Source organism: Neolamprologus multifasciatus, chromosome 18 (assembly GCF_963576455.1).
Source record: "Neolamprologus multifasciatus chromosome 18, fNeoMul1.2, whole genome shotgun sequence".
Taxonomy (NCBI): Eukaryota; Metazoa; Chordata; class Actinopteri; order Cichliformes; family Cichlidae; genus Neolamprologus; species Neolamprologus multifasciatus.
The window spans coordinates 3,077,260-3,103,216 of NC_140456.1; the positions used below are offsets into that span (position 1 = coordinate 3,077,260).

At 42.1% G+C, this 25,957-nt stretch overlaps 1 protein-coding gene and 1 long non-coding RNA gene across 4 annotated transcripts in view; both read left to right on the forward strand.

The window, feature by feature from the left end:
* Positions 1 to 25,957, forward strand: part of LOC146496999 (uncharacterized) — a 434,085-nt gene that overhangs the window by 204,068 nt on the left and 204,060 nt on the right. The gene's annotated exons all lie outside the window — the stretch shown is intronic.
* Positions 1 to 25,957, forward strand: part of adcy8 (adenylate cyclase 8 (brain)) — a 162,880-nt gene that overhangs the window by 49,499 nt on the left and 87,424 nt on the right. For all 3 annotated transcript variants that reach the window (XM_085140603.1, XM_085140605.1, XM_085140604.1), the window contains 4 exons: positions 13,301 to 13,450; positions 22,906 to 23,036; positions 23,233 to 23,344; positions 25,450 to 25,577. In XM_085140603.1, coding sequence (XP_084996729.1) covers positions 13,301 to 13,450; positions 22,906 to 23,036; positions 23,233 to 23,344; positions 25,450 to 25,577 — 521 coding nt within the window. The remainder of the gene's footprint in view (positions 1 to 13,300; positions 13,451 to 22,905; positions 23,037 to 23,232; positions 23,345 to 25,449; positions 25,578 to 25,957) is intronic.

Consider the following 25,957-nt stretch of genomic DNA (forward strand, 5'->3'; position numbering starts at 1 on the left):
TATAATTTCAAGCATGTGCGGTAACGATATATATCACGATATATTCTTTTCTTCTGTATAAGCTATTTTCCACACTTAAAATCCTTTAATTTCCTCAAAAATCGAGAGTGTGCCTTATGTATGAATTCTGGTTGTGCTTACTGACCTCGAACCGATTTTGGCTGCAGAAATCTGTTAAAAATGTTTTAGTACAACTTTGGTAAGCTGCACTGCTTGATGGATTGTCAGAGCATTACGGCTGCCGTAGTGAGGAGCTTCACGGAGTAATCTGGGTCCAAAACTCCGTCAGGTTCAGGTCCCAAAGTCAAACGAACACAGAGTAAAAAATTAAATTCTTTAATCTTTAATAAAATCATCAGCGTTGCTGCTTTACCAGGTGTAACAATTAAGTTTAACACCCAGGCATCCATGAAAATAGAAGTTATTAAATTTAACGGAGTTAGAAGTTAACAGGAAGTTAGCTCGCTAGTTAGCTCGCTTCCACCTAAACATGACATACCATGTTCTGACTGAGAGATTTTTGAAAGAAATTCAAACGTACAGCTCTGCTACCACTTCCGACATAAATGAAGAGAGAAAACTAAACAGCAGTGGCGTTTGCACGGTTACTGAAGTTGGACTACCTGCTATATAATGTTGTGCTACGTGATTGCTAGCAACACAGCTATGTTAGCATAACATTAGCACAGTGAAGCTGAAGGATGAACGCCAACTTTTTTCCACTCGATAAAAGTCATTAATGAATCAATGTTACGGAAGTGGAGGAAGCGCAGTTTTTGGCTTTCCCCATATTTCAAAAGTGCTTCATCTCTTTGCCATGACTGTCGGCATATTTTGCAGATGATAATGGTTGTAGCTGCTGCGATGCTTTCGACCAAAACAGGCGCAGCTTGATGACATCGTCAACATGCGCTATCGCGATAGAGCGGTATAGTCAAAATCTCTATCGTTGGCCAAATTTATATTGTTTATATCGCCCACCCCTACCTTAAGGCCTGGAGTTCACCTTTGCCCTAAAGGCCGACCAGGTCGCTGTTACAGTGTTCCTCAGTGTCTCTCAGTCTCTTGTCCCAGAGCTGGATGGACTCACTTTAACCAAAGCCGATTCCCGTGCACCTCACTCATCGAGGGTGCAGAGGAAAACGAGGACTGTCGTTGCCAGCTGCAGTCCATGAAGGTAGAGTTTAAGACCATTGGCGGAGAAACAGCTGATTTAAATTGCTCGGTTATTTATTTGCCAGTAAATAAAAGATCACAAACAAAACCACATGAGCTGAACTGAAAGACGAGCTCCCAGATCGGACGCCTGTCACAGACATGAGCGGGCTGGTCAAAGACAGATATGTGTGTTTATTTGTCACAGTGCACGGCCCTTCTCACGGTTAAATCAAATTGAAGACATTATGTTAATTATTACTAATATTAACCCTGCCTGATTATTTTCCATGTAGCTGTTTATAAGCAGCGCCTCTTCCCGGCCCAGCGCTCCTAATGAGGTCTTGTTAAAAACATCCACATCACTGGCATTTCCCTTTAATGAGCGCACCGGCGGTTTCCATGCTGATGCCCTTTATGGCAAACCGGCGCTGCTCTTTTCCAAAACAACATGGATGCCGCCACAGCTGCCGCAGCTTACGGGGGTTTTAATTTTTGTCTCCGTGGGAGGAGCAGAGGCCTTCGGGGGGGCCGAGCAAGAAATTGAATCAATGCTGAGAGCGTCCTGGGAGAGATTCACAATAACGCACAGTAACACACCGTAATGCTCTGTGAGATACAGTGATAAGCCTCGGGGGAGAAGACTGGCAGAAGGATGGCGCTGCATGTGTGTGTGTGTGTCGCTTAAAGGAAAGAAGCCTTTGATACTCCTACATGTTTTCAGTTTTTAATGTGAAAGTGCCTACAGGAGGTTTTTTCCACACAGGGTTTCCTGCTGCAGTATTTGAAGCGGAGGCGGGTCGAATCAACTGAATTAATGACGAGAAATTTATACAAGCTTTAGCGAATGCAAGCTTAAAGGCTCCTCTTTCCTTAAATGTGGGAGCGTTGGTTTTCTTGGATGCTTGAGCTTCGCTGTGCAGAATGGGTGCAGCATGTTAAAGCTGCTGAAGATGGAAAGTTTCTACCAATTTAAGGCGGTTTGTGATGATGATCAGGTGGGAAGTCAGTGCTGGTCAACTTTAGGGCTGCCACGATTAGTCGACTATCAAAATCGTCGACGACTGATTTAATAGTCGACGCGTCGTTTGAAGCTTTGTAAGATCCCAAAAGACGCAGGAATAAGTAGTAGGATTTAAGAGTGTAATAACGGACTGAAACAGAAGATGGCAGCACTGCATGTACAAGGATGCCAGCTGCCGTTAAACCCCGAAGAAGAAGTAGCTCTGTCCCAGAATTCATAGCGCGGCCCAGCTCAGTCTCCAACAATGGCGGCAGCTAGTTAGTTTTAATATTACTCTTATTATTCTTTCTGGGTCACAAAATAAACGTTTAACATATTTTCAGGCGAGAATGTAGCTGTGTAAACCTCAAATATCTGCTCAGTTTATCAAGACACCACATATTTTCAAAAGCGCTCCGACGTTTTCGGAGACGTCTGTTACCCACTAGCTCGATAGCTAGCCGGGGGCTAGGCTAACTAGAGCCGTGAGAACACCGGACTCCCGGCAAATCGTTTTCAAACCCACCGCCGTCTTTCGCTACTCAGGTTAAACATGATATATAAGTCACTTAGATAACTTAAAAATTTTATTGTTTGGCTTTTTTTAGTATTTTATTTGTTCCTGAGTAAATCGGTTTGGCTGAGATTAAAGTTATAGTTTTTACACAGCTGAATAAACGTCAAGCAGACAGCTGATTATCAGAAGTGTGAGATGCTCGAGAATTTACTCCGGTGTCCTGTTATATTTTAGATAGCAAGGAGTTTATTAAACTTCACCGAAACAATCTGCAAATGTCATTAAAATTTAATAAACTATCATCTTGTCTTTATTTTTAGTTAGCACATACCTTAAACACTTAAAGCTGTAAGCTAATGATAGTTATATAAGAGCAGATGCTGCTGGTGCAATAAGCTGTATGTTTTACGTCCAATGGATGATGATCTGATTAGTCGACTAATCGCAAAAATAATCGGTGACTAGTCGACTATCAAAATAATGTTTGTGGCAGCCCTAGTCAACTTATATAAGCGGAGATTTGGAGACCTGAAGTCAGAAAGCACTGAGGTGTATCTGAATTGAATCCAGAGACAGCTTCACATCCTGTGTTCTGTATTGTTTTAATACTCAGGGTGTCATTTAAAGAATATTAACAAGGTAAATCATAAATGAACCTGTTATTACGGGGCAGTATATACATGTTCCCTGATACTGAGGGTCGATTTCTAATAGTGATAGTAAGGTATTTTAAGGAGTCTAAGTTAGGCTACTGTAAACATCATATATTTTACATATAAAAACAAGTTACTAAATCTGTAAAGAAGCCTTCAAAATGGTAAAAAAGTCAGAATAGAACCAGGGAAATATATTTCACCTGTTTCTTTTAGTGTATTTTTTTTACTTGTGCTGGAAGTGAACGAGAACAACAGCTCTCCGTCATGGTGGTGGAGCTGCACCTGTGCTCCTTTTGTGTGACACAGTGCTACATTAGTGCCTCCTCCCATCACAGCAACCAGTCCTGAAGTCTTTACTGGTGCAAACCCCGAAGCTTCAGAGTTTGACACTAAACTTTGAAGCTCGTCCAGCACACTCAGACTCTTACTTACTCACAAAGCTCGAGGCAGCTAGTTGAGAGTACAGTACAATGTTTATGTTGTTACCTCTTAATCCTAAAAGGCTGATGCGATGTTGTCATCGCCTGCTGGGCTTGGCCGGGCGAATGAGTGGCTAGTTGGCATGGAGACCCAAGTTTATGAATGCACTAACTCAAGAACGGTTTCAAATTGCAGTTACTTTGACATTAAGGTCAAAGGTCAAGATTTCTGATACTCTTGTGAATGTGCTAGCTCTGGAATGAGACGATGTAGGCGTTTAGGAGGCTGAGGGGGTACCAGTGGCAGTCACCGTGTATTTTAAATGTAGTTTCTGGGAAATTACCATTATTCTTTTAAATGGAGATATTATCTGAACTTCAGGAGCGGGACCACACCTCATTCACGCCCCTTCCAGCCTCAGGCTATATATGCCCTCTTCACCAATACCTGCTGTTCCTTTCATTCACCTCTCGTACATTAGTTCACCTTCATCCCTCATTGCTCATCGTAGCTGAGGATGTGGTCCCAGATAGTGAAATGTGTTGCTCTGTTTGACCACAGCCTCTCTTACTTTTTAAACAGATCAGATTTAGGTGAAACGTACTTCTGACTGTCCTTCAGGTGTTTTCTGAGCTCACTCTGGGTCGATTTTCCTCTATTTTTGTTCAAGATCAGATTCAGATCAGATCCTTTGCTTTGCTGGATTTAAATGTGATATTGGCGAAGCTGGCAGGGTAATGACTGACCTGGATATTTACATTCACACATTTGTTTGGTCTAGAAAGGTTCAGGGCTGGAGTGCTAATGTGGCACATCAGCCTCAGTTAACTAAATGACAGTAATTATTCAGTGTATATATTATCCAAGGAGGTTAAATGGATACATTATTTATTTGGGGATTTACAGTATTCTGCACCACCTCCTCCTTCTGCCAGGCTCTCGTCTCTGTTAACACCAATCCATCCAGTTCAATCCAGACGGATGGAGAGGATTTCGGGCAGTTGGTAAAAGCACCCTTATGAAATGTCAACTTGCTCTCTGCAAAGCAACCCTGCTGTGAAAAGCACCAGAAATCAGAAAATCCCCTCTTCATGCTCCATTTTTTCCTCTTGAAATGTGCTCTCACTGCAGCAATTTCACTGCAGAGGAAAACAGCGGCAGAGCACTTCTCTCAGCGTCAGAGGACACCGAACTGTCTTTTTGAGGTTTTTATCATCTGTGACACAATTCTGCCTCAAGTGTGGGAGCAAAAGCTCTCAGTCTTTTATTTTTTTTAAAGACAGACAGGCGGGGAGCAATGAGACGGTTTTAAAGCTTTTTGATCACTTTGATTTACAGCGTGCTTTGTGTCAATGAGACTCATCTAAGCTGGAAAGAAACATTTAAATGTGGCGTTGTTCAGATTCCTTTCTCGTTGACCTTTTTCTTCATCTTCCTCTTCTGTCACTGCAACGCTTCTTCACTATGTGCATGTATCTGCAGCTCCACATTCAGCACCCTTTGTCTAATATATCCACTATGAAGTGGGGTGCAGTGGGAGGAGACGAGTGTGGGGTGATCTGTGGCAGAAAGATATCAACAGGAGGGAAAGGCTTAAAGGGTGGTAGTGAGACGTGCTGTGATGTATGATTCAGAGACGATGGCACTGATAAAAGGACAAGAGGCTGAGCTGCAGATGTCATGATTTTCATTGAGAGTAACCAGAATGGACGAGATTAGACATGAGTACATCAGAGGTAGGGGTGGGCCGGTGGGATAAACGGTATACGGTAGAAATGATATAAATTTGGCCAACGCTAGGGATTTTGACTATACCATCCTACCGCGATAGCGCATGTTGATGGTGTCATCAAACTGCGCCTGTTTTGGTCGAAAGCATCGCAGCGGCTGCAAGCATGGAGCTTACAGGTGGGAAGGAGGAGGAGGTGCTCATAAAGAAGACCGGTGCGACGTCGGTCATATGGGCCTGGTTTGGGTTTAAGCAGTCGGATGTTGAGCAGAAAAATATCATCTGCAAATTATGCCGGTGTTCTGGGAATCTATCCTACCTCACAAACCATCCTACCCGTTGTTTATGCACATATGCTGCGCATGCAGGTACAGGGCTCGCAAAATCGCTAGCCCAACGTCTTGGAGCTAGCGATATCTCCGGCTGGGCGACCAAAATCTATCTCACCGCCCGTTGGGTTATCATATAGCCCGACGAGCCCTGGGGTAACTATAGAGCCCCGCAAGGGACATGGGAGAAAAAAAATTACAATGAACTTTTGCGAGATCTCGCAAAACTAACTCGGGATCTCGCAAAGCTTTTGCGAGATCTCGCAAAACAAACTCGGGATCTCGCAAAACTAACTCGGGATCTCGCAAAACTTTTGCAAGATCTCACAAAACAAACTCGGGATCTCGCAAAACTTTTGCGAGATCTCGCAAAACTAACTCGGGATCTTGCAAAACTAACTCGGGATCTCGCAAAACTTTTGCAAGATCTCGCAAAACAAACTCGGGATCTTGCAAAACAAACTCGGGATCTCGCAAAACTTTTGCAAGATCTCGCAAAACTAACTCGGGATCTCGCAAAACAAACTTGGGATCTCGCAAAACTTTTGCAAGATCTCGCAAAATTAACTCGGGATCTCGCAAAACAAACTTGGGATCTCGCAAAACTTTTGCAAGATCTCGCAAAACTAACTCGGGATCTCGCAAAACAAACTTGGGATCTCGCAAAACTTTTGCAAGATCTCGCAAAACTAACTCGGGATCTCGCAAAACTTTTGCGAGATCTCGCAAAACTAACTCGGGATCTCGCAAAACTAACTCGGGATCTCGCAAAACTTTTGCGAGATCTCGCAAAACTAACTCGGGATCTCGCAAAACTAACTCGGGATCTCGCAAAACTTTTGCAAGATCTTGCAAAACAAACTCGGGATCTCGCAAAACAAACTTGGGATCTCGCAAAACTTTTGCAAGATCTCGCAAAACTAACTCGGGATCTCGCAAAACTTTTGCGAGATCTCGCAAAACTAACTCGGGATCTCGCAAAACTAACTCGGGATCTCGCAAAACTTTTGCAAGATCTTGCAAAACAAACTCGGGATCTCGCAAAACAAACTTGGGATCTCGCAAAACTTTTGCAAGATCTCGCAAAACTAACTCGGGATCTCGCAAAACTTTTGCGAGATCTCGCAAAACTTTTGCGAGATCTCGCAAAACTTTTGCGAGATCTCGCAAAACTAACTCGGGATCTTGCAAAACTAACTCGGGATCTCACAAAACTAACTTGGGATCTCGCAAAACTTTTGCAAGATCTCGCAAAACAAACTCGGGATCTCGCAAAACAAACTTGGGATCTCGCAAAACTTTTGCAAGATCTCGCAAAACTAACTCGGGATCTCGCAAAACTAAATCGGGATCTCGCAAAACTAAATCGGGATCTCGCAAAACTAAATCGGGATCTCGCAAAACAAACTCGGGATCTCGCAAAACTTTTGCAAGATCTCGCAAAACTAACTCGGGATCTCGCAAAACTAACTCGGGATCTCTCAAAACTTTTGTGAGATCTCGCAAAAGTTGAATTCCAACAATGGCGGCAGCTACTTAGTTGTAATATTACTCTTTCTGGGTCACAAAATAAACTTTTAAGATATTTTGAGGCGTGAATGTAGTTGTGTAAACGTCAGATACCTGCTTGGTTTACAAGACATCACATATTTGCAAAAGTGCTGCGACGTTTTCGGAGATCTGACACCCACCATGTCTAAGCTAACGGGAGGTCGAGACCTACTACAGCCGGGAGGAACACCGCTCTCCCGGCACATCGTGCCTCGACCTCCGTCGGCTTCGAGCTGGCGGCCTCCGAAGAATGCGGCTAAAAGTTTTGCGAAATCCCGAGTTTGTTTGTGAGTCCGTCTTAATTGTTTTTTTCTCCCATGTCCCTTGCGGGGCTCCGTAGGTAACACAAACCCCAAATTTACATCATTTTTTTTAACCCATTGTGAATATTTCTTATGGTTATGTTAGGGTTTGTATTAGTCACAAGTTGCCGTCAAATTATAATACGGGTAGGACGATTTGCCGAAGTTGGACGGTTTCTCAGACAGTAATAGTGAAGAGAGGATATACAAGTAATTTGTTTTATCACCTTTAAACGGAGCAGCTTTTTGAGGAAAGCCAAAAACTGCGCTTTCCACAAACACCCATTCAGTCAAATGGAAAGAAAAAAATGGCCCTGCACACCAGCAGACTGATATTTTCCAAGCCCTTTCCAAAGCCACTGAGAAAACGAATCAGCGGTGGATATCACAAATGCCATTACCGTGTAGTTGTGGTGTCGTTTCTTAGAGTGGAGAAAAGCAGCTTTAACGATGTGATTAAGACTCGATCCATGTTGTGAGCTACCTGGCTGCGAACATTTTAGCTGAACTGAAACGCCCAAAGTAAAACTTATTTTAAAAAAAGTTTTGCACAATAAATGTTCTTAAAATGGCATTCTGTACTCTTTTGAAGTGTGTTTATTCTTCTGCAATGTATCTGGTATGTGAGGGACAGCTCAGGTTAAATGATTTGGAGACAAAGTCAGGGAGCCTGAGATGGTTTGGACAATTGCAGAGGAGGTTATGTTGGACAAAGGACGTGGAGGATGGAGCAGCCAGGCAGGAGGAAGAGAGAAAGACCTCAGAGGAGGTTTGTGGATGTAGTGAAGGAGGACACAGAGGGTTGGAGTGACAGACGAGCATACTGGAGGAAGGGTGAACGTGATGCAGATGGTCCGCTGTGGTCCTCAAGGGAGCTGCCAAAAGAAGAAGAAGATCTGTTAATAAGTCAGGACGAATGTCGGGGTCATCCCGATGATGACCTCAGAGGGCTAAAACCCGTATAGACCGTAGACTATATAGAGAAAAATGTGCATAACTTCAAAGTGCCTGCATGATGATGACCTCAGTAAACACGTTCCTGATGATTTACATGTACAGCATGTTTCCATAGTCTAAATTATGTTAAAGCAGATCATAAACCAGGCTGAGGCCTTATGGTGGATGTCTGCCAGCCTCTCAGTCTGATCCAGCCCTGATTTAAAACATCAAAAAACAAAAAACCCCAAAAACTAAATGGCAACAGGCCTCGAAACATAATGTCATTTTCTACATACAGTCCATTATTACATTATCCTGGAGTTCTGGGCCTTGGAGATGTACCACTTTTTCCAGTTGGTAATTTGTCTGAAGATGTTAAAAGGCACAAATCTCATCAACCTGGCTAATAATATTGATTTATGGATCAGCTGTGTTATCAGTATCCTGCAGGTACTCTACATGGTAATCTTTGTGTGAGGAAATAGAGCGTCCTGTGTGACCTTTATAGAGATACTGTAGAGAGTAGCAGATGCTCAAGTCCTGTCCGGACTTGCCCGTGACTATAATTACTCCCCATGTACACAAACCCTCTGAGAGTACAACAAATAAACACTGTGTCATCCAACTGGAGTATGATAAAAAAACAACAGGTCAGGTAGAAATCCTTGTCTTGTTTGAAGAGCTGTTTGTGGAAGTCGGCTGAAAGCTGTGAAGGGTTTTCCTCTGTGAGTGTTTTTAACGCTTGCATCATGTGACGCTCCAGCAGGTAGGAGGAAGCTGGTCAGGCGGCGGTGAAATCCCCCGTGCTGCTCAGGAACACGCTCGTGTTGCAGACTGTTACATCAGCCCGACGTCCGATGCTTTTAACGGGCCGAGCCCTACATCACTTTATGTGCTCACAGCTGATGAAAGCTTTCAGTGTTCATACTGTCATCTTTCACAGAAATTTCAAAGAAGACACTTGAGTTTAGTTTAAATGTTACACAGCTGCTCTCTGGATTCCTCTTTTTATTTAGATTTTCCCTCTAATTCCCCCAAAGCCAGACTATATTCAAGTCTGCCTTAACGGTAGATTAATTTGTTCAGCGCGAACGCTTTTTGTTTCCATAGTTTTTACAATGAAATTACTTCATAAATCTAAATTACAGTCACGCATAATATGAAATGTACAGTTTTAGCTCCCTTTCCAGTTACAGATCATCACATTTCTGTACTCAGAGTTGCTTGTCAAAGACTTACAGTGTTCTGAATTTCTGGATTGCTGTTGGGTGTCAGAGCAGAGTGCTTTAAAGTTTGCATGAATCAATATTTTTGTATCAGGATGGATCAAAGACTCCATGTAATGGATGCGAGTTCAGTTAGAGAAGCACGATCAGCTGTGCAGAACTTGTTAATCTTTCCCATTGAGTGAAGATTAACACGATTTCAAATGATTATTATTAATGCATGTAATGCACGTCATCTCCTGCCAGTCCAGGTCAGTTCTCTCTGCTGCCCCCAAGTGGCCAAAATGAATAATTAGTGCTTTAAGCTAACGTAGGCGAGGATTCATTCATAGCCAAATCAAGATGCTGACTTATTATGTAGCCCTAATAAAACATAGACATAACATAATATTTTACAAATCTTTCATATGAATATGTATTTATATCTCAAACATATTTTATCCAAACATAGTCACGACTTAATGTACATGTCAGACTGGCTTCATTGGTTTAACCTGCACTTAATCTAAAGCTCTTACAGTTCAGAGCTCAGAGTGTTTGAAAGAATACAAACGTCTCTGCGAAAACTTAATTTACTGATACATATTACATGTTTGAGTTTATTCTAATGGAACTATCAGTCCTTACAAGGTCTTCATAGACGGTGAATAGGCATTAGTACATGTGAAGCAGGAGTTTGAATGTTCACTCATTCCAGAATTAATGTTTTATATAATAATAATAATGGATTGCATTTATATAGCGCTTTTCAGGACCCCTCAAAGCGCTTTACAACTCCACTATTCATTCACTCTCACATTCACACACTGGTGGAGGCAGCTACAGTTGTAGCCACAGCTGCCCTGGGGCAGACTGACAGAGGCGAGGCTGCCATATCGCGCCATCGGCCCCTCTGGCCAACACCAGTAGGCAGTAGGTGAAGTGTCTTGCCCAAGGACACAACGACCGAGACTGTCCGAGCCTGACAAGTGACATATGGTTTAAAACACTAAAGATGGGGCCAATGAAATTGCTCAGCTCGTAATGGCTGACATCACTGTGGCTGTCACCAACTTTTACAGCAGTGGCTACAGATGAAGAGCGAAAGCTGCGTCTTTAAATTGATTTGTTTTATCAGTAATCATCGAACGAAATCAGTCTGATTAAAGTTTGATCAGGTCTGATCTTCTGGTGTTGGGGCTAAACACATAAACAAATATATAATACTGCTACTCTTGGACAAACTCTTGGACAAACGAGGCTTCTGTAGTTGTTTTTCAAGCCCCATAAAGAAAACCACGTCACATACAGCTGCAGCTTCCTTTAGTTTCTCTATGTTTGCTTCTGCTCCCTGTAAACAGAAATCGTTTGTACACTGTGAGACAAAAGTTGCTTGAATGAGGGATCTCTGACAGACGAGTTATTGTGGCTGAAAACTAAACCTGACAGCGCTCCTGCAGTTTCTCTGGACTTCCCCTCACTGATTTGATTTCTTGCCCATGACAGACGTCAGTGTGACGTCAAATCCCGTCAAACTCTGCAGCCTACAAGGCCTTTAAACCATCTCACTGTATGTGCCTCTCTCAGTTTATAACTGCATGAAGTCTCGATGCTGCTCCTGGGTCACATCCAGCTCTAATGGTAAAAATAAGTGACAGACTGTGTAACATATCACCACAAACATAAAGGGAGTTTGTGACAGTTTGCAGCACCGTCACGACTCTTCAGATTACACCACTGCAGCGAGCAAACAATCCTTTCATCGTGTCACATCACCTCAGGACATCGTATTTTACTGAGTACTGTGTATGCATCTTAAAGTACTCTGAGGTCATGGCGTCCTCTGTACTGCTGTACTTTTTGCTAAAGTGATTTATTTAAAAAATGCATTTCAGATAAAGCTGTAGAAAAATAAGGACCTGCTGCAAAAAGAAAAAAAAATCAAATAAGGGAAGAGAGCACAAGATAACAAAGTGGAGAAAAAGACACGGAACAGAAAAACCATAGAAAACCAACTCGATGCGACAGAGACGTCACAATGTTACTGATTTACTTAAAGCTTTGATCTGAATTCATTTCATTGAGTTTGTCAGTTTCCATGCAGTTCCACATGTTAGCCTTCAGTACCTGCGGACCCGTCAGGCTACGGTGGCACATTTGTAAAGGATCATTTTGTTCTGTGTGAAAATAATCTCATGTGACTTCCAGTGTGATGCCGGTAGGACCCCCTCCCCGATCGCACATCTGGAGATCAGCAGGGTTCCTCTGTTGAATGTCAGCCTCCACCCCTCTCTCTCTCTCTCTTCCTCGATCTCACTCGTCTATATATTTCTATTATTGTTACAATTAAAAAATTTAAATGGCAGATACCAATGTGCACAACTTCCTTTCAGTGATTTCTTTAGTCACAGTAATTAAAAGTCCCACGTGGTTTTTCTCATGTTGGAAAAACTCAGAGATGGTTGAAAACTTGCATTGCTAAACACAGAAGTAATGTAACCCAGCGGTCCTCAACCCCCGGGCCTCGGACCAGTACCGGTCCTCAACCCCCGGGCCTCGGACCGGTCCGTGAGTCGTTTGGTACCGGGCCACGAGAGTTGAGGCTCAGGTGTGAAATGTTTAGTTTTCAGGGTTTTTATTGGTTTTCAGCGTTATTTTGTTATCGTTTTTATCGTTAACTCGGTTTTCCTTGGTCTTTTCACGTGTGTTATGAATAAATCTTCTTTTTTTGGTACCGGTACTAGTTTTATTTAGTTGTATTTATCCGCGACACCTTAAAGGCCGGTCCGTGAAAATATTGTCGGGCATAAACCGGTCCGTGGCGCAAAAAAGGTTGGACACCGCTCCTGTAACCGATCTACTGTGAGACGCATCAATGATGACGTCACTTATTTCTACAGTCAAACACTTTATTTATACTTGGCAGCCGACAGGTCTCGTTTATGAAACGTCCTCACTAATATTGAGATTGAAGTTTCTCCAGGAAAAACTTTTAATGATAAAGTTCTTCTAGTTGCTATTAAGGATTCGATTTTCTCGTTGCAGTCTTTTTAATTTGCTTTTGAACCTCTTATTTTTTAGATGAATTGGGTAAAAAGCTAAAGATTTTCCTCAACGTTGTTGTGTTGAATACAAAGATAATCGATATAAGATGATAGTTTGTATTTTGTGTTACAAACTGCTTTAAAATGATTTTTGACTTTTTGTTGCCTGATATTTGTTTTGCACTGATTTGAAAAGATGCTCTTTTTTCTCTTTGACAAACGCTTGATGAAGATCTTACAAATTGAAACGTTTCTTTTCATAAATATTTTTAGAATTAAATATTTAGTTGGAGAAAAATATTGTGCAGATGTTTTCCCCTTTTCAGCCTAATTAATAAATTGCCTCAGAATATTTGTAAATATAAACAAAGAAGCTTTGAATGTTGGTTCTTGCACTCCAAAATGTGTCAACAAGCAAATCTCCTAATCCTCTCTTTCTGTGTGTTCTAGATAGCAGCTCAGGCTGTGTTGTTCATGTGCATGAACACTGCTGGGATATTCATCAGTTACCTGTCTGACCGCGCTCAGCGTCAGGCCTTCCTCGAGACGCGGCGCTGCATCGAAGCTCGGCTGCGACTCGAGACAGAGAACCAGAGACAGGTGAGCCGCAGACAAGTTTTTGTTGCCTCCTGCAAATTTTCAAGCTTCGTATGATTTGTTAGTCACTGTCTGTGCTGTGTTCTGTTTAATACGTTTGCAGCAGTTAAATTTTTCTGTGTGTTTTCACAAGACACTTAAAGAATGAAAGCAAGTTTAGGATGCGTGTTCAGAGCCAGGTTTGAAGATTTGTGCGAGTGCTAGCAGCAGGGCTGTAGGGACAGCTGTTTGCACTCCTTTAGTATCACCACCAGGTCAAAATGCTTGCTTTACAATCTGGATGGGCTGGAACACAGTTTGGCTCAGATATTCAGGACACCCAGGATTAAACTCAGGCTGTTTGCTTAGTTTAACGACCTCTGAACTCCTGCATGTCCTCCTGAATCTTCTCTGACGTCTTCCTCTTTCCGTCCTGCCCTGCAGCTCCATTGTCGGTACGCTTTGCCCAACATATCCACTATCCGTCATCTGCACATGTCCAAACCATCTCAGTCTCGGCTCTCTGACTTCATTTCCAAACTGCTCAAACTGTCCCTCTGCTGTACTCATTTCTAATCCCGCGTCTCCGGCCTGTGCTCGAGCTGATGCACGCCATCACCACATCAGACAAATTCTGAATCTGTGGTTGAAGTATTGGAAGTGTTGAGAATCCATCATGGTGGTTTATATGCATTCTAAATGTGAGCAAATCGTACCTCAATACCGTCAACATGCTAGCATGTGCTATTATGTGCATGGCTAGCATGCTAAATGCTCCTTGTAGACTTGTTTAAGTGCTGTTTGCTCAGTGAGAGCTCATACGCTGCTGCTGAAACTATTTCAGGTTGACCCCTGTTTGAACTCCAGTGAGCGATATTGGGCAGTGACCTCTAAATGACCTTCACAAACCACTGGTGCACCACAGCAGCGATGAAATCCTCTAATTTACAGCAGAATGATGTGTGAAGTGCACATTTTCACCCTCTGCTGCTTGATGCTGAAGCTCAGCGTGAGGCAAATTTAAAAAAAGAACCAAAGCAAATTATGGATTTTAGCTAACAGGACCGAGTGTTAGCAGCACCGCTAACGAGTCCTCTGAGAGCAGAAAAACATGGACGCTGCATTGATTCAATGCTGTCACACATACTGTGTCTCTGTGCATGCAGCCCCTGCTCCACACACACTTAACACGCAATCTAATAAGACAACACACGCGCTGTGAGTCAGACAAACCGAAGGCACGCACACAAGCGCACACACACACGGTGTATGCACTGGAGTGGACAGTGAAGCTCTGAGAAGCCACAGAAAGCTTTTACAGTGGTCATGTTTCCTGGAAGGCTCTGGGCTGGCTGTAATGGAGTAAGCAGGGCCCCGCCCCTGAAAAGAACACTGTAATGACATCCAATCAGGCTCTGTTATTTCTGTTAATGTGTTCCAGGAACATAGTGGCACATTTCTGGTTACAGCATCTCTCCAGAATACTGTAGGGTCTTAATTATCCGGTAGTTAAGTCTGACGTCACTAGCCGTGTCTAGGCCTAAACTCCGCTGCAGGTCCATAAATCAAACGATCACTCAGCATTACTGAGAGTTGAAAAACTGTCTGAAGTCTTTCATCTTTAATAAAATGATCAGCGTTCTGCTCTACCAGGTGTAACAATTGAGTTTAACATCCAGGCATCCATGAAAACGGAATTTATTACATTTAACGGAGTTAGAAGTTAGCAGGAAGTTAGCTCGCTAGCTTCTAGCTAAATACAATATAGCATGTCCTGACTGCGGGGTTTGGAAACAAATTCAAACGTACAGCTCTGTTATCACTTCCAACATAAATGAAGACAGAAAACTAAACAGCAGTGACGTTTGTAGGGTTACTGAAGTTTGGCTAGCTGGTATATAACGATGTGCTCCGTGACCGCTAGCGACACAGCTATGTTAGCATAATATAAACAAGCTAACTTTTTTTCCTCTCGATAAAAGTTAGCGTGAGTGTTCTCGGTGGTCAGGAACAAATGTAATCGCATGGCAGGATGCTGTAAAAGGACCAAACTTCAGCAGGAGAACAACTGAGATAATCCATCCACAATACGAGGTTAGTCATTCATATACTGCTGCATGGGCTGGGCTGTAGTTACATCCTAAGGTTTTAAAAACTGAGCTTAAATAAATGATTAGCGGTAATAAAAGCCGAGGGAGGTCAACAGTGATCACTGACTGTTTTAGGAGCTTTTTGAGATTAAATAGAAGAAAATACAAAACATTAAACATGTTAACAACACAAAAGCCATATTAAACGCAGACTACTTAAGTAGGATTCGTCACGTCATCACTTAACGACCGGATAAAGCTCTTTGAGGCGACTGCTGTTGTGATTTGGTGCTATATAAATAAACCTGAATCGAACTGAACTGAAGATTGGATCATACTGCTGCAAGCAGAAAACCAATATCTATATTTTTAGATAACTCACAAACTTCCTGTTGTTGATCAGTAAAGAGTGAACACCGCATAAGGTTTTGAGTTTAGAAGGATTCGTTTTGAATTTTAGGTTACCTTTGGATTAGGGTTCTGTTATTGTTTCCTGTCTCTTCCCTTGTCATTTGTTACGTCGTAGCGTCTGTGCCTTAGCGCTTTCTGGACTTTGTGATTTTCTGGACTTAAAGAATCATTATTCTTTAAGCATTGAGAATGCTTAATGTTCATTCTTGTTTCCTGAGTCTTGCATTAGGGTTCACAAATGTTTAAGACACGCAGATGGTCTTTGCTGACTGGTGCACTGCTAGATTTTTAGTTTAGCAAACACTAGACAACATCAGATCCTCAAAAATGAAAGCTTAACATTTGGCTGTCTAAAAAATATTTTTCTGTTCCTGACAAGAGTAATGAAAGGATGTTTCCCTGACAGCTGCAGTGTAATAACTGGTTATAATAACTATAACAGGTTATAATACAGATGAACTCAAAATTAGCCTTTACATTGAAAATCCACCACAAGGTCCATGTGGATCTTTGGTGCAGTCTGAATGAAGACAGACGTTGTCAGTGAGCTGCTGGAGGGCTTCAGCTTTCAGCAAAAATCAAGCCTCGCTAATGACTTTCAAAGCTGATCTGACATTGAGTCCGCTGGCTCTCAGCTGTCCAAACCAGGGTCCCTGTCCAGTGGAGCAAACACTCTGCAGCCCCCTGTCCAACATTTTGTTATTTGTCTGAGATGACTGCGGCATTCTCAATTCATTTACTATTTCAAAATCCCCTTGCTCTTATTTGGAAAGATCAGTCACTGCTAATCAGATAGCCTTCCTTATTTTTTTCCTACTTATCCTCCAGATAATCTCACACCAGCTGCAAGATTATCTGCAGGATAAGGATTAACAGGAGAGGTGGCTGATTATATTGCTCAGTTATTTGCCACAGAGTACTTTGATGAATATATGTCAAAGTATACATTTTCTTTCTCCTGTAAATTGACTTCACCTTCATTAACCGGGTACAAATACTGTAAATGAGCGGCCTTTGTGGAGTTTGCATGTTGTCACTGTGCCTGTGTGGGTCTCCTCCAGGTACCTCCCGCCTCCTCCCACAGTCCAAGGTTAATTGGTGATGCTAAAATACCTCCTTTTGTTTATGTTTAACATGGGAACTAAGATTACTGTCTTATGTACGAAGATGGCAAAAGGAGTTAAGAGAGGGAGAAGTCGAGCTGCTGATAGAGTTTCCAAAACATAATGTCGTTAATAGAATTTATATTGTAATATTTTCAAATGGAGCTCCTTGTGTGATTGCAGCAGGAGTTTGGCTGACGTGTGATTGAGCAGCACAGACACATCGCAGGGTTCAAAGGTTCAGTCTGAATTCAGGACGACTCTGTAAAATCCACATTTCTTGCAGTGAGACTCCACCACCAAAGCCCGGGGCGTTTTGTTGCGCTGCAGCAGCCGAAGAATTAGCAACGCTTCACTGAAATGTTTGTCTGTCTAGACCTCAATTTGTGGATGCACCGCTCTGCTTTCCAGCACAGACACCAACACAACAACACAACAGTGGCATGCCGAGAGCAGGGGGCAGTGCGTGCTCAACGACACAAGCACCTGCTCTCCTCTTACACATTTCACACTCAGCTGATGGTCACGTCCACAGTGGTGTGTCAGAGAGATGAGCTGTCCAATCAGCTTCTGCTCTCCACAAGCTGCAGGATCCCAGTGACTGAAACATAAACAACAATATAGCTGAGATTCTAGTGGAGCAAGTGATCATGTAGCTGGATGCATGAATTAGCAATATGTTATTATTCTTTGCTAAAGATCAGGGGTTCTGTCTTTGTTATGATCCCTTTTTATTTTTGCATCGTATCTCTTCCTGTCATGTGACTGTTTACCTCCTACTTCAGCTGCTCTGGTTGTCTTTTAGTTGGTTTAGTTAGTTTGTTTTTTCTGCCACTGCAGCCATAAGCTTGCAAAAAATACTACATAACATTAACAACTGTCAGTGCTTTGCTGTTGGGTCCACTCAGGACTTTCCCCTCTGAACTGTGTCAGGGTGATTAGTTATGTAAATAAAAAGTATTGTTCGGGGTGCTGGTACAGCTCACTGGTTACTCACTGTATGCTGGGAGGCTACAATGTAAAGTATTCTGTGCACCGTTATGCACTGGTTTCACTGGTCCAGCCCACTTATGATCTAAGACGAGTCGATACCCCAGTTTTAGAAGTTTGTTATCATGAAGACGACAGTTGTAAAGTGTCATAAAAAAAAAAGAGTAATTTTTTGATTAAGATATTAAATCAATGCAACAAGAAGACCACCTGATTAGATGTGAACAGGTTTCCATGACAACAGATGAAACAGTGATTAGCTGGGAGCTTGGATGGATGTGGGTTTCAAAGTGGCTTGCAGATGTGTGGGGACTGCTAGGATAACATGTACATTATTTTCCATGGAGATGTACCGTTTGGATGTGTATCAGCTAAGCTAACAGCTGATGTGGACTGGCATTTTTTTATCGTATGTTAAGGTTCAAAATGATTAGAGTTCATGATATTTTGGTTTTCTTTATTCTGATTGTTATGTTAGAATTTGCTCTGGTGCTTGCTTTTACGTATTAGATCAGCGGTCCCCAACCCCCGGTCCGTGAGTCGTTTGGTACCGGGCCGCGAGAGTTGAGGCTCAGGTGTGAAATGTATGATTTTCAGGGTTTTTATCATTTTTCAGCGTTATTTTGTTATCGTTTTTATCGTTTACTTGGTTTTCCTTGGTCTTTTCACGTGTGTTATGAATAAATCTTCTTTCTTCTTTCAGTACCGGTACTAGTTTTATTTTGTTGTATTTATCCGCGACACCTTAAAGGCCGGTCCGTGAAAATATTGTCGGGCATAAACCGGTCCGTGGCGCAAAAAAGGTTGGAGACCGCTGTATTAGATGACAATCTTTGTATAACCGCTGCTTCATTATTTAAATCTACAGCAACGATGGAACTGTTGTCATTGCTGCGATCGCAGCAGAGGACGGTGTCGCTATCTCCCTCTCTCTGTGTGTCTCATTGCTATTATCCAGCCTCAGCCAGCCTCTCTTTGCACTTGTGCTCGGGGTCTGAAGAGGCTCTCCAGGGCTCTCAGACAGCATCATGCAGCTTCACTGAGTGCACATGAGGTTGCATTTTTATTTCTTACTGGGAAACTCATCTGTGAGCCAAACAGGGAAGAAAAACAAGTGTGCTGTCTTAGAGTTGTGACTGCAGACGAACCATGCAAGCTGATGACAGCAAATGTTCTCAGAGAATTATAGACGATCTAGTGTAACGTCGAGGTGGGAATCACCAGACACTCGCGATACGATATTAAAACAACACTTGACTGATTTGTTACATTTTGCATTATGCTGAGTATTTGGACTAACATATATTGCAATTTATCACCTTTTTCTTTTTTACTGTAAATTACATCCTCAAAGTTAAAATGTATCAAAACCTGTTTTATCCAGTAAGATAAAGTTACTTCACTTCAGTGTTTTCTTTTTGGTGCCAAATGAGATTATCAAGAACGGCAACATTGTCACTAAAACCAACAAATGTTGCCATAAAACGGAGTCGGCCTGTTATCAGTCTGTGATTGAATGTGGTCAAGCCAGCAATTATACGCAATCTGTTCCTGATAATACAGCAAATAACTGTGATAAAACATTGAAAATCACATATCTGCTTCCGTCTGAATAGATAGAAATTGAAATTTAACAGAAATTGACATTTAATTATTACATTTGCACTTGACAGCCTTCCTGTTCTATAGGAATATAAACCAGGAGACAACCAGCTGGCAGCCAGTTGAGTCCCCTCGTGTTGAGCTCATGGACTGAATCACTCAGACTGATGGAAACATTTGTGCTCATTTATAAATTAAACACCAATTATTTGCAAACCTTTTACAATCTTTCCAAGCGTGACTGCAGCCGCTTAGAGAAAGGTCGCCTCCTATCATGCGACCGTGCAGCCCCGTTATTCGTAGTATCCTGGCGTAAATATAAACATATTTTCCCTCAGTCTGTGTTTCGAGTCGTAGAGTTTTTGGGAACTGTTTGCAGTTGCGGATTAATCCATATTTGGAGCTCTTTGGTGAGTAACTCCAACAGCAGAGTGCTGTATGTGGGGCTGAGTCATAGTGAAGCGCGGTGTGCATTCATGGTAATGAAAGAACATGATGTGCCCACGTGCAACCATCGTGTTGTCTTCAAGATTTACGGCTCTTCAAATGGAATATCACTTAAGTCTCTATCACAAATTCATTCCAGTGAAAATCTCACCAGAAGACACACCAGAGAGAATAAAAGGCAGATCTGCTCCAATGTCAAAATTCTGTGCAAAATTTCTTTAAACTAGTTTATCAGATTGGGAGCAAAACTAATCTCCCGCCTCGTGCAGATTTCCTCTCGTGTTTTTAAACAGCGAGTCTTTAAGATGTAGAACAGGGCCAGCTGGTTCGTTCGGAGCCTTTCCAGCTATTAGACTTGTCCCTCTGTCATCCCTTTGGCTTAAAATATTCCAAAAAACCTGCAGGGCTTTTGAGCATGTGCGTGCCGTGTACTGATGTCACTGTACGTGACGTTCTGGTTGGTTCTAATGTATTCAGTATCTGAAAGAAGCAGTTGCTTGGCTCTGGTGCGGCTCCCCGAGGCCAAAAGAATCCTGAGGGACGCTGCATCGCTCCCACTCCAAATCTGTTTCTGCTTTAGCCAAGTGGCACCGTGTCAGTACAAAAATCACAACACAAACTCGTTTACTTGTGATGTTCCTGCGAGCGCGGAGGCTTTGGAGGATCCTGCTCGAGGAGCTTAGGCTGGCAGAGCTCAAGCCATCTTTTTAAATTCATTTCTCTCACACACAGCCCCTCGTGTCATTTCTTTTTAAAGGCTTTATTTCTGGTCCTTCGATAATTTACTGTTGATGTTCTCTCGTTTGTTATTGAAACATTTACATACATCAAACATAGTTTTTGAATTTATCCATAAAAAAAGGCTGTTTCCACTTTTTAGCTGTAGTTCAAAGCATTTAGTTTAAAAGTGAAACAATCTAAAGTAATGATGAGAAGAGTTTACCTTCCTTGCTGTGTTTCTGGACGTAGATGCTCACACTGATCAGCGTTCATCTCAGTGCAAGCTGACATCAGCTGATGGCTCAGCACTTCCTGTTTTCCATATGTTGCCGTGTAAGGTTGAGGAGATCCCAGGACAAACCTTTGCCTATCAACTGCTGCAGGAGCCTGTTGGACTGTTAGGTTTGAGCTAATAAAGCTCAAAGTTGTGGTTCATGGGGCGATGGCCTCGTGCTTTTACGAGGGTTGTTTACAGCAGAGCGTGAAGTGGCTGGAATGAGAATTAGCGCCTTTAAATCCGAGGAAAATACTGTCCACTCTGGCTTTGAAGGCTTCAAGTAGAATTCAGATATTTCTTGTTATTCAAGCTGACTGTGAAGCTGAAGCTGTTGATGTACCGGCCTGTGAACAATGCTGGCCTCACCTTTGGTCACGAGCTGTAGGTGGTGACAGAAGAAATAGGAGCGCAGATAGCAGTGTTGCTGAGCTTCTCCTGAGAGGTGACTGGGGTCAGCCGTAGACACAGGGTGAGGAGCTTGATCATTCAGGAGGCTCTGAGTAGCTCCTACTGGGAGGAGACCCCAGGCAGACCCCAGGCATGACAGCTGAGAGATGAAGTGTCTCGTCTGTCTTAGGAAAGCATCAGAGTCCTCCTGAAAGACCTGGGGGAGGCATCAGGGGAGAGGAAGGTCTGAACACCTCTGCTTAGTCTGCTCCCTGTGGACAAATTAATGGATGGAAGTGACAATCACAAAAACAGTTCAATAGTCAATGTTTTAAACACATTGTGATTTGTCGGTATATGCAGATGTTATGTTTAGGGCTGCCACAAACGATTATTTTGATAGTCGACTAGTCACCGATTATTTTTGCGATTAGTCGACTAATCAGATCATCATCCATTGGACGTAAAACGTACAGCTTATTGCACCAGCAGCATCTGCTCTTATATAACTATCATTAGCTTACAGCTTTAAGTGTTTAAGGTATGTGCTAACTAAAAATAAAGACAAGATGATAGTTTATTAAATTTTAATGAAATTTGCAGATTGTTTCGGTGAAGTTTAATAAACTCCTTGCTATCTAAAATATAACAGGACACCGGAGTAAATTCTCGAGCATCTCACACTTCTGATGATCAGCTGTCTGCTTGATGTTTATTCAGCTGTGTAAAAACTATAACTTTAATCTCAGCCAAACCAATTTACTCAGGAACAAATAAAATACTAAAAAAAGCCAAACAATAACATTGTTAAGTTATCTAAGTGACTTATATATCATGTTTAACCTGAGTAGCGAAAGACGGCGGTGGGTTTGAAAACGATTTGCGGGAGTCCGGTGTTCTCACGGCTCTAGTTAGCCTAGCCCCCGGCTAGCTATCGAGCTAGTGGCTAACAGACGTCTCCAAAAACGTCGGAGCGCTTTTGAAAATATGTGGTGTCTTGATAAACTGAGCAGATATTTGAGGTTTACACAGCTACATTCTCGCCTGAAAATATGTTAAACGTTTATTTTGTGACCCAGAAAGATTAATAAGAGTAATATTAAAACTAACTAGCTGCCGCCATTGTTGGAAACTGAGCTGGGCTGCACTATGAATTCTGGGACAGAGCTACTTCTTCTTCTTCGGGGTTTAACGGCAGCTGGCATCCTTGTACATGCAGTGCTGCCATCTTCTGCTTCAGTCCGTTATTACACTCTTAAATCCTACTACTTATTCCTGCGTCTTTTGGGATCTTACAAAGCTTCAAACGACGCGTCGACTATTAAATCAGTCGTTGACGATTTTAATAGTGACTAGTCGACTAATCGTGGCAGCCCTAGCTATGTTATTGTTCTGTATCGTGTCTTTTTGTCATTTCAAAGCGATGAGATGATTCATTTTTCTCCCCAACAGGAACGACTGGTGTTATCAGTCCTGCCTCGTTTTGTAGTTTTGGAAATGATCAACGACATGACAAATGTAGAGGACGAACACCTCCAGCATCAGTTTCACAGAATCTACATCCACCGCTACGAGAATGTCAGGTGAGGGTCCAACAGCGAAACACCTGCGTGTGCCCCGAATAAAACCATTTGAGTGATTTTGCTCTTAAGAACAAAACTGTGACATTTACGTAAAATGTGCAAAATCTGACATCACAGAAAATGTAATCCTCATTAAGTATCATAACTTTTAAGAAGTGAGCTGGATATTAAAGTGACATTTCCGTATTTTATTCAGCATTCTTTTCGCAGATGTTAAAGGCTTCACAAACCTCTCCACGACGCTGTCAGCGCAGGAGCTGGTGCGAATGTTGAATGAACTCTTTGCACGCTTCGACCGCCTCGCACATGTAAGAGCTTCTCATCCCAAATGTGCATATGATCTGATTTTAGTCTGTTTTTGTCTTGAGATTCGAATCAATTTATTTTCCCATTAAAAATATTTGCTCATCTGTGCATTAAAGGATTAATAAATCACATTTCTTTAGAGATACCTCAGGTTAATAACCTTTACCTAACAGCTGATTACTGTCTGTGGTTAACTTTTGATTTACTTTCACTTATCTTATGAACCTCCTCTGAAAATGGCCCAAACAGCAACACCAGCTTGGCCCACATTTGTAATGTTGTGTGTTGTGTCTTGACTCATAGCGTTGACTCAGGGTGAGTCTGGATGCCTCACCTCAGCCACGGGCCGCATCTGTCAAACACTACATCACCTGATCTTATGACTTATGGCTGATTATGTGGAGACTTTTTATACGATGGGGCTCAAATTTTGTTCAAATATTTGGTAAACTGTGTTAGATAGATCTGTTTAGTGAAAGTCAGCTTTAAAGGCAACCAGTTTAAACTGATAATCTCATAGAGCCTATAAAGTTCAATCAATATTTAGATTGAAACACCTTTCCCAATATATAGTTTGTGAACACTTGCTTTATGGTTAAGTGAAAGCAAACTCTGAGGATGTCACTGTGGATGAGGGAGGTGTTTTTCCACAGCGTCGCCAGGTGTCGCTCGTGGGGATCATGTGATCGTTGGGGTTCTCTCTTTGTTATTGTAGTATATTAACCTTGCTAAATGCTAAAGAGTTCTATAAATGCAGCTGCATTAAACTGCATTGTTGTGGCAGACTTGCATCTTGCTAGCTAGCTGGTAAGGAATTGCAAGGATAGCTTCTCAGCTCCTTTAGACAGTACGCATGCGCCAACCAGCGTGCAGCCTGTTACAGTCGCTAAATAATTTCCCCCAGGGATCAATAAAGTATTCTGATTCTGAGGCTACGTCCACACGTACCCGGGTATTTTTGAAAACGCAGAATTTTCTATGCGTTTGCACCTTTCGTCCACACGTAAACGGCGTTTTCGGTCACTGAAAACTGAGATTTTTAAAAACTCCAGCCAGGGTGGAGATTTTCTAAAACTCAGTTTTTGCATTTACGTGTGGACGAGAAAAACTGAGAAAACGCAGCATCAAAGGTGTGCGCCTTTTTTGACGTCACACTGTGTGCCACGTGTTTGTTTCGGTGAAATGAATTTCTACAACACTGTTACTGTTAATTGTCTCTACAGTGTTTAAATGCTTACATACACACAGTTACTGTCCCTCCACACATACGACTCGGTTCTGCTTCTATGCCCCAGCTTTGTTTACTTTTTCCCACCGAGGCTTCTAGACTTCTGATTGGCCAACATTTCTGCACGGTTAGGAATATAGCGCCACCTGCTGCTTTGGCATGTTCCTAGCAGCGTTTTCCTTCATTTCTGCCTTTACGTGTGGACGGGATTATTTTTTAAAACGAAAACGGAAAATCTCAGTTTTCAAAAATACCCGTGTACGTGTGGACGTAGCCTGATTCTTTACTGCCACCTTCTGGCAATAGAGTGTACCATTCACGATGCGTGTTAAAACTTGGAAAAATACATGCACATACACCATAAATGGTAACATAAACTCTTTAATCTTTGTTTCTGTGTGGCAGGCTATCACTAAAAACTATTTTCCCAGTTGTATAAAAATAATTACTGAAAATGAAGCATAAGAATAGACTTTGCAGCTCTTCTTTTTCCACATTTGATTGTGCGTGTATGATTTTGGAGCCCAGAGCTCATCTTTTCTGCGACAGCCTCTCATGGCTGTCGGGACTCATGAAAACTGAATAAAGACGCTCCAGTAGAATAAATATTTATTCAAAACAACACAGTGAATATCTGATTCAACATCCACTGTGTACGACTCATTTCAGACTGTCACGCTTGGCCGGTCGCAATTTCACAGTCAGAGAAGGAATTCAGAGATAACCTGATATGTTTTCTGTGTTTTCCTTTATTTTCTGATTTAATTCTTATTTCTACTTATTTCTTTCTGTAACTTCTACTGATCTTTAATTCTTATTTCAGGTATAGTCATTGCTTAGGTTTTCTGCCTTTGTGGTTATGGTGTTTGTCTCTTGCAGGAGCATCACTGTCTACGAATAAAGATCCTTGGAGACTGTTACTACTGTGTGTCTGGTCTGCCGGAGCCTAGGCCGGACCACGCCCACTGCTGCGTGGAAATGGGCCTCGACATGATCAAAACCATCAGGTGCTGTCTTCTTCTACTGTCCTTACTTTTTAACAAAGCTCCTTGTTGTAAGGAAAGGCTTTTACTGCAGCTGTCGTCAGTTGTTTATGCCTTTAGTTTTACCTTAAACAGGTGAACAGTAGTTCAGTTGATTTCAGATTAGACCACTTGTTTTCCATCAAAGACTCCTGTGTTGCTTTTACAGTATGTTTTTGGTCAGTCCACTGACTCACTGGAAGCTGGAAGCCATGCGTGTCCATGCAATAGATTGATCTTCCCGTCTTACTTTGATTTCTCTAAGGAACACAGTGCCAGAGCTTTTTAATTTATTTTTTTAAATTCATTCTGGTTTCTAATTTCGAGACTGATCACTGGTTTGCAGATTATGCACTAATATGTTT